The sequence below is a fragment of the Berghia stephanieae genome, chromosome 3 (genome assembly GCF_034508935.2).
Source record: "Berghia stephanieae isolate SIO BIC M18660-M18661 chromosome 3, UCSD_Bste_1.3, whole genome shotgun sequence".
Lineage (NCBI taxonomy): Eukaryota > Metazoa > Mollusca > Gastropoda > Nudibranchia > Aeolidiidae > Berghia > Berghia stephanieae.
Window position 1 is genome coordinate 32,370,090 of NC_088362.1, and position 10,000 is coordinate 32,380,089.

The 10,000-nt window shown below is 40.1% G+C and overlaps 1 protein-coding gene across 2 annotated transcripts in view; it reads left to right on the top strand.

The window, feature by feature from the left end:
- Positions 1-10,000, top strand: part of LOC144967551 (uncharacterized) — an 80,292-nt gene that overhangs the window by 69,429 nt on the left and 863 nt on the right. For both annotated transcript variants that reach the window (XM_078904947.1, XM_078904948.1), the window contains 2 exons: positions 3,017-5,859; positions 9,463-9,531. In XM_078904947.1, coding sequence (XP_078761073.1) covers positions 3,664-5,859; positions 9,463-9,531 — 2,265 coding nt within the window. In that variant the 5' untranslated portion in view covers positions 3,017-3,663. The remainder of the gene's footprint in view (positions 1-3,016; positions 5,860-9,462; positions 9,532-10,000) is intronic.

Consider the following 10,000-nt stretch of genomic DNA (forward strand, 5'->3'; position numbering starts at 1 on the left):
CATTCATCGTGTTTTGTTGATTAAGGGGAAACCCGAAACGTCCACAGCACCTGTCTTTGACTAATAAATCGAAGCTTACAATTCAATATTTTAATTAAATTAAGCTTTTATAGAGCTCAATATCCACTAAACGTGCTCAAAACGCTTTATAAGGGGTCCCTGGCAAATAGCAACACTTAACATGTAGGACGAGACATGACGCCTATTATGCTATATTACCAAAAAAAATTTCGGACAGAGACAACGCTGTTAACGGCCAGATACTCATTTTACACCTGAGTACGGTGAGAGAAAGTGAGTAAAGAGCCTTTTCCAAGGACTCGATTATGCGTCGAGCGAGGCTCGAACCCAGGACCTTCCGATCTGAAAGCGAGTGCCATACCACTAGACCACACAGCCGCACTTATCGTTATTTTTTCCTTCCAGCTTTGAGTAGCAACATGTTCAAGCTATGAATGTCGAATGTCAATTGTTGTTTATGCAAATGGTGTGATATTGATGTTACAACGTGTCATTGAATTATTTCACTCAACCCTAACACCGACTATATCCGTAGTTTCCCCGGCTTACTTTTACCCCATGGCTATTTATTACATTTTTATGAAACAAATTATAGGCGTAGTATCAAAGCTAATATTTTTTAGTCTTTACATGTTAATGATAGTTGAATAAAACTATCTATGTACATGCTCATTATTAATAAGGTAGGTTATCGCTCACGTTGTGCGGCTATGTGTTGTAGTGGTATGACACTTGTCTTCGGACGGGACGGAAGGTCCGAGGTTCGAGTCCCGCTCTAAGAGGCGCATAGCTGAGTCCTTGGAAAAGGCTCTTTACTCACATTCTCTCACCGCACTAATATCGTCTAACAGGCGTCATGTTTCGTCCTACATGTTAAGTGTTGCTGTCGGTTAGGGACACATTGTAAAGCGCTTTGTGCATGTTTAGAGGACATTGCGCTATATAAATGGGTTTTCGTTGTTACCAACTCATTGCTTGTCTCGGTGACTCAGCGGTATGGTGTCTCGTCTTGTCACAAAAATCAAGCGATATTAAGCTTGGTCATCGGTGAGATGGGGAAAATTCTGGTCCCGGCGTTATGTCCTTGGTTAAGTCACTTAGCACACATTACCCCACTCGACCCAGTTGTGAATGAGTGCACGGCCTTAGGCAGAGACCGATATATTGTAAGTGTTTGTATGAAAAAATGTCGCCTAACAGGCGACTAGTACTGAATGAAATGGTTCCATAAGGCCTAATGGGGGAATTGATAAACCGTTGCGAAGCGTATTCAGCATTGTTAAACCGTGAAAATGGATCAGGTAAATTAAATGTTCGTTCAAAGTCCACGAAAAGTAAATTAAAATTTAGATTGCTTCACCCCAAAATACCGATGGTCAACGGAACTCCTGATTTTCACGATCAGCAAATCAAACCTCTGAAGTCATGGCCGGCTAGAGTACTATAGTTACGTCATGTCTGAAGTCCCAATTTTCACGGTCGGTGGATAAAAAAACAACAACTCTGAAGTCGTCAATTACATACGAGTTTTGTTCTCCATGTTTTATTTAATTTTGGGCGGATCAGACCTCTGATGTCATCATCTGATGTCTGATCCGCCCAAAATTAAATTATAAAACATGGCGTCAGAGGTCTGATCCGCCAACAAAATTAAATAAGACACGTTGCGCAATGGCTCGTATGTAGTCTTCGGAGTTTAGATTCGCCGATCGTGAAAATACAGACTTCCGCGGTTTGAACCGCAGACCATCGATATTATGTATATTAGGGAGTTGAAACAGTCGATTACAAAAGTGCTTTAGGGACCCCCAGAAGTAAATAAGTGATACAAAGCTGCTAGAAGTTGTGGGCTGTTAAAAAAACAACTAATGAACAAAGACAAAAATAACAGCTTTAAAAAAAAAAAAAAGAACAAAATATCAAACACGGAACATTTCGGGCTCAAAACCCTTCTTCAGCCAACAACAAGATAGAAAAAACCCACTAAAAACATAGATTCATAACGAAAAAAAAATAACCCCAGATCGACGACTAAAATATTCTGTAATTTTTGATTGGAGAAGGGTTTTGAAGCCGAAACGTTCTGTATTTTTGGTATTTTATTATTTATTTTTGAAGCTGTAATATTTTTTTTTGTTAATTATATTTTACAGAAGAAATAAGTGCACCTGAATACATAATATGTGAATATTTGCGGGGCGTCGAAAAAATCTCCGTCGATAAAGGTAATCCACTGAACAAACCGTGTGATGTCAGCTAAATTATCCTGATTATTTAAGTGAACAAATATCAATGTGTTAATTGTATTGCCCAAGGAAAAAAATCATCGTCATCATTATCATCACTTTTACAACCAGCAGCACCACCACAACCACCATCATCACCAACATCACCAACACCATCATCACCACCATCACCTTCACCACCATCACCATCACCATCATCACCACCATCACCAACACCATCATTACCAACACCATCATCACCACCATCACCAACACCATCATCACCAACACCACAATCACCAACACCACCATCACCAATACCATCATCACCAACACCATCATCATCACCACCATCACCAACACCATCATCACCAACACCATCATCACCACCATCACCAACACCACCATCACCAACACCACCATCACCAACACCACCATCACCAATACCATCATCACCAACACCATCATCACCAACACCACCATCACCAACACCACCATCACCATCACCACCATCACCAACACCACCATCACCATCACCACCATCACCAACACCACCATCACCAACACCATCATCACCACCATCACCAACACCACCATCACCAACAACATCATCAACACCATCACAAACACCATCATCACCACCATCACTACCACTACCATCATCATTGTCAACTCCAATACCAATCATTTCCAAATCTCATCTGGATTACCATTATACGTATGTCCATAAACTTCAAAGAAAGTTATGTTTTCATTTATATCTTTTACAGATAATCCTCCTACAAACTCACCCTGGGACAACACTGCTGAAAATCGCACTGTATTCTAAAAATACACGGACTGTTTACACACCTTCTGCCACACAATTAACCTTTTTGTGTCACACGCTATCACCTCACCACGATAGAAAACCGTTACGACTGCAATGCGATATCTACATTCTACACACTTTTGCAAATAACTTTGGTTCATGGGAGTGCTATTTAAATTTCTACTTGTTAAAATCAATTTTCACCCATTCACAATGCAGGACGGATAGAAAATGATAAATGGATAAATAAATAAATACGTAAATAAATACCTGCTTGAATGGAAGTTATATCAATGTGTGATTTTTTCCCTGTGATAAATGATGGGTTATTTTGTTTAAAATGTGATTGCCATTTCTAAATATAATTCGTCTTGGCAGACGACTCTATATTCTTTTATTATTTCAATTGTGTTTAATATGTGCCTTTACAAAATATAGAGAAATACAATACAATATAATAATTACATTAGATATTTAGAGATTTTCACTGCATTAAGATTTAACAGTTTGACCAATCCTGATATTAAAATCATAATTCAGTTTTTCTAACTTAAAACAATAATAATGATTTATAAGTAATGAAACATTAAACATCAAACTAAGAAAATGTCTGCCTTAGTGAATGAAAAGGTGATCTCTTCCATGAGTCCTGGCACAAAAAAGCGCCCCTTGTCGGTTATCGAAGAAACTAATGATGACGATGATGATGATGATGCGACAGAGACTGTGGGCTCCGAACAAGCTGAGAAAGAAAACGATGCACAGGAAATACAAGAAACAGGAACAGCCAATGGCCACGTGAGCGATGAAGGGATTCCGCCAGAAGTGATGAAATCTCCGTCTTTCAAGGCCATCAAACAATTTTTCATCGACAAGACGGAGAACCATAACAACAGCAAGATTACGAATGATCAGGCTGAAAAGAGTCTCAAGACCAAAAAGATGGAAACAAGGAAGAAATCGGGGACAGATGGGGCTCCTCCACAACAGAGAAAAATTTCGAACACAAAGTCACCAGATTCTTCAAAAATAAATTCATCTACAACCTCTTCACGACAACAAAACACCACGTCATCAAAACCACCAGTTTTCTCAAGATCATGCGCGCGCATCGCTCCAAAAACACATCCGGTAACAAGAATGACAACTACAACAACGACCTCTATGTCATCCAAAAAGTTGGCGTCAACTCCCCGCTCATCAACTCCGACGCCTATAACAATACCCACCATCAAACCTGGGTCTTCACTCACGGCTCCAACTGCGGCAACTCAAGCGCGAGAACAGGCTGTGAGAAAATCGTCGTCGTTTGGAGCAATAGATAGACTACGTGCCAAAACATCATCTCCTGTCCCGACCAAAGTTACTAAAAGTAACAGCATTGGGAAAAATACTCCAAAAAAGACTGTGACAAAACGAGACAGCACTGGAAGTTTAGATAAGGAACGGAAACCTTCCAAAAAATCTGAGCCAAAGCAAAGAGATAAATTGCTGGACAGATCTTTTACCGATTCACCTTTGTCTCAATTATCCGAAACAGATTCTGTAGAATCAAATAGCACAGACAATTCAATATCAACTGTAAATAAAGTATCTAATACAGGCAGCAATGCCGAAAACTCAGTTATACCAAATTCATATCAGCATTTACCTTCAGAAGCAACGTCGTCAAAGAAAACAGTTTCAATAGATAAACATTCTTCCCCTTCTACAACAAAATCAGAATCAACAGATTGCAGATCTCAGGAAGAACAAAATATGTCTGTTTCTTCAGAAACCACCCAAACACCAAAATGTGATTCAGAAACGATTTCTTTACTTAACAATAAATCCAAAGAATTACCTGTTAAAATTTCAGAACCTGTAACGCAAATAGGTAGACAAGCAGTTACAGAAACGTCAATATCTTCAGAAAAGAGAACCTCGAATCCGGCTTTTTCAGAAAATTCTTCATTTTTAAATGGTAATAGTAATAGTGATTCACAGGAACCGGAAGAGAAGACTAACGATGTTCAAAACGTGCATTTCAACAATAGCATTGTTCAATTGGACGACCGGTTAAAAAATCCCTTATCGTTAACAATGCCATCCACCCCTTCCATACCATTAATACAATTATCACCCTCATCGCTATCCCCGTCTTTGAACCACATCCATTCACCTCGTGCATCAATAACAATGCCCAAATTCAGGACGAGCCCAACACTGTCTCGAAAATATTCAGTCGAACGCATTAGCAATAACAACAACAACAACAAAACTATAACTCTAAACGGAAAGCTCGCATCGGTGCCAGCAATAATATCAGCGAGCAATACGTTTCCGCGAAGCATTTCCAAAGAAAACAGTGCGCCTGACTTAGCTGGTATGGACGAGAACAAAGATCATGGATATATCCTAGACAAAGCTAGATTTGCGACAATCGCTAGATCAACTGTTCCAAATAGTCCGTTGATAGCAAACATATATCGCTCCGCCAGACGTGGTAGCTATTTCTTTAAACGAAATCAGAGCACGGATTCTTTGAGCTCTCTGTCAGAAGGTGAGACTCTAGACAATACCTGCGAGGATACCTCTCCCATTTCAGCGTCAGATCTCAACAAACTGAAAGAAACTGCTGAACGGCTTCACCTGACAACACGAAGAGCTAGTATTCTAAGCTGGCGTCAGAACAATGTGGATGATACGGGATTACCCAGGGTTCCTCCAGATTTAAATGGCGGAGACACTACTGACGAGAATCTGACAGTTGAACGTAAGCAGAAGATAAACGAGGCTCTGGATTGGTTGAGAACAGAATTGGTAAGTATAACCAAAAATAAATTTAAATACATAAGCATTTATGAAGCGCAATGTCCACTAAACGTGCTCAAAGCGCTTTACATGGGATATTACATGTTTTTATCCGACGGACATCGATGTTAAAGGCCAGATACTCATTTTACACCTGAATGCGCTGAGAGCATGTGAGTAAAGAGCGTTTTCCAAGGACTCATCTTTGCGCCGCTCAGACGAGTGTCATACTACTAGACAACATGTTAAGTGTTGCTATTGACTAGGTATCCCTTGCTTTAAGTCCGTTTAATAGATATTGTCCTGTAGAAAAGTTCAAGATTCTTTTTTTTTTCAGAAATATGAAACATTTGCTTAGGTTACATGTTTATGAAATGTCCCAAAATGTCTCAAAACGACCTCCCAAAACGCCTCAAAATTTCCCAAAACTTCTCAAAAAGTCCCAAAACGCCTCAAAACGTCCCAAAATTTCTCAAAAAGTCCCAAAACATCTCGAAACGTTTCAAAACAGTTTCTTAGAGAATAAAACCGAAATTCCAACTGTTTTAAGTAAACTGGTTCTCACTGTAAGGCATAATTTAACACCACAATGTTATGGTTGCATTATTCATTTACGAATTAACAAACTGAAGTCATTGCCTCTAGAGAATTTATACAGAGCAGTATCCGCTAAGCATGTTCAAAGCGCTTTACAAGGGCCTCCCTGGCTAACAGCAACACTAACCATGTAGGACGAGACATTTCGCCTTTAAGGCGATATTACAAGGTTATTGTTTTTTCAGACCGAGACTACGCTGCTGAAGGTACCAATTTTACACCTAACCACTGCGATCTAATGCGTCGCTCAGAGCGGGATTCGAACACTTAACCTTCCCTTCCGAAAGCGTGCGTCATACCGCGAGACCACAAAGTCGCATATGCGCATTTCAATTATCCCCCAGAAGATGACAGTGGTCGAACATGGTTTCATTAGGAGGCGGTGTGTCCAAGTCCAACATTTACCTGCACTATCCCTATGATAATAAATAATTTGAAGAGCATATCACCAAAAACTTGCACCTTTAATAAAACGTAAGCTTTTATAGTGCATTATCCGCTAAACGTGCTCAAAACGTTTTACAAGAGGTCCGTAGCCAACAGCAACACTTAACGTGTAGGACGAGACATTACGCCTGTAAGGCGATATTACAATATTTTTTCAGACAGAGACAATGTTGTTAAACCAGGTACTCATTTTACACCCGAGGACGATGAGAGAATGTGAGTAAGGAGCCTTTTATAAGGACTCAAATATGCGCACCTCAGAGCGAGACTCGAACCCCGGATCATCTCATCCGTGCGGCTAAGTGGTCTAGCGGTATGGCACTCGCTTTCGGATCGAAAGTCCTGAGTTCGGACCTCGCTCTGCGCATAGTTGAGTCCTGGGAAAAGGCTCTTTACTCACATTCTCTGATCGTACTCAGGTTTAAAATGAATACCTGGTCGTCAATGGCTTTGTCATTCGAAAAAATGTAATATCGCCTAACAGGCGTCATGTCTCGCTCTACATGTTAAGAGTTGCTGTTGGTCAGGCACCCTTTGTAAAGCGCTTTGAGCACATTTAGTGGATATTGCCCTATATAAAAGCTCGAGTTTTTTTTGGTGTTATTTTTTAAAAAATATGTTTTAATATACTATACCACGAGACCACATAGCCGCACACTGCACATTTCAGATGACATTAGTCAAACACGGTTTCATGGGAGGTAAAGAGTCCAAGTAACACATTTACCTGCACTATCCCTAAGAAAATAAATATTTTAAAGAGCGTATCATCAAATATGTAAAGGTTTCATTTAAGCTTATGACGACGTGTTCACCCAATTATATAATCAAATATGTCGAGTAGAAAATGAACAACTTGAAATGTACCTGCACACCTGCATCATCCCTTCATATTTTGTGGCTATGTGGTCTAGTGGTATGACATTCGCTTTCTGATCGAAAGTTCCCGAGTCCGAGCCTCGCTCGGCGCATAGTTGAGTCCTTGGAAAAGGCTCTTTACTCACATTCTCTCATCGTACTCAGGTGTAAAATGAGAACCTGGCGGTTATCAGCGTTTTCTCTGTCCGAAAAAAATTGTAATATCACATAACAGGCGTCATGTCACGTCCTAAATGTTAAGTGTTGCTGTTGTCCAGGGACCCCTTGTAAAGCGCTTTGAGCACGTTTAGTGGATATTGCTCTATATAAAAGCTCAATTTATTTTTTTAATTAAAAAATGTACACTATATTTGAGTCCTATGTAAGCAAGGAAGATCACGGAGACAAACGGTGATGCTATGAAAGTAGATGAATATAAACAGACAAAGAGAGAAGCAAAAGGAGCCGTTGCAAAAGCAAAGCGCGAGGCATTCAAAGACATACATGAGCAATTAGTAAGTAAATAAGGGCAGAAAATATTTTCAGAATAGCGAAACAGAGGGACAAGAATAGGAGAGATATACAACACGATGATTACAGATGAGGATGGAAGAGTGGATAGAAAATTAAAGTGAGTTAATGTGACTCATATTGTATATGGAAACACCACAAAACAAACGACGTTTCGGCCCTTGGCCTTCGTCTGGAGACAGACAAAAAATCACAAAAAATTAAGGTTACAAAAAATCACATCATTTGTCATTTGAGGAAACAATGTAAATGTATGGAGAGGGTGTTGGATGTAGGAAGATTGATGGAAGAGTATTGGGCAAAGATAAAGAGATTCGAGCTCGATGGAATACATACTATGAACACCTCATGAATGAAGAGAATGGTAGGGAGATGAAATAGTAGATACGACGAGCAAGAATGAGGCGTGGGATGCAGTGCGAAAGATGAAAAGCCGGAAAACAGTTGGACCAGACGAGATACCACCAGAATCCACAAGTAAAAAGTAAAAGAAAATTTTTTTAATGGAATCCACAAACTTGTAAAACCTATCGTTATGGCGGTATGTTGGCATTTAACAGATTCTTATTAAACGGAGTGTTTACTTGTCTAAATACCGCCAAATCGTCATAAGACTTTGTGCAAATAACAGGTACAAAGAATCCCCGGCAGACCGAGCTTTGGAATGAAAAGCGTGGTTGGTAAAAAAGATGAAAACTTTTGTTATGATTCGACAGTTCGTCTTTGTAAGATCTTCCTTGACCAATTCAAAAGGCGAAGATAATACCAGTGGGAGTCTGTTTGGTGTGTTAGGATACTAAATTTATGATTATTTAGCATTTTCTCATGCTTTAAAAAAATATTGAGCTTTTATATAGAGCGATATCCATTAAATGTGCTCAAAGCACTTTACAAGGTGGTCCCTGGTCAACAGCAAAACTTAATATATAGGACAGGACATGACGCCTGTAAGGCGATATTACAATTTTTTCGGACAGGTGCTCATTTTAAACCGGAGTACGATGAGAGAATGTGAATACAGAGCCTTTTCCAAGGACTCAATCAACTATGCGCCGAGCGAGGCAAGGCTCGAACCCAGGGCCTTCCGATCCGAAAGCGAGTGCCATACCACAAAAACACATAGCCGCACAATTTCCCCCTTCCATTCATTTCATTCTTTCATTATATTTCCATTCACAGCAAGACATGAGGACCCAGGACCAGGCTCTGGCTAGGCAACTGTTGACCATTCGAGAGGATATTCACCAGGTATGAACGGATGTGTAAGACGTTGGTTCATTTGACCTCCTTTATTAAAAAAAATAATAATAAAATTCTCTTTACTCATCCCATAGGGGAAAGTCTATTCCAAGGGAGGACTGGAATAACCCAGGCGTCAGCCGCAGTGCAGCGCCGCAAAATGAGCTAGGGCGAGGTGACACAGGCCACAAGGCCACACAGTGCAGCGGCGGCTGATCGAGCTTTGTACCTGTCGGGTACGAAGAATAGACCGTACCGCTGAGCCACGCTGCGCCTCACACTCTCCCATATTCTAGAAAAAAAATCACAATTTAAAAAATTTTTGGGGGCTTAGAAAACACGTCCTTCAAATATCGATCGATTTAAATGACCCTCGCTCATCTTGTCGCGTTTTGTTGTTGTTGTTGTTGTTGTTGTTGTTGTTGTTGTTGTTGTTGTTGTTTCTGAAGAAGGGTTTTGAACCCAAAATGTTCCATGC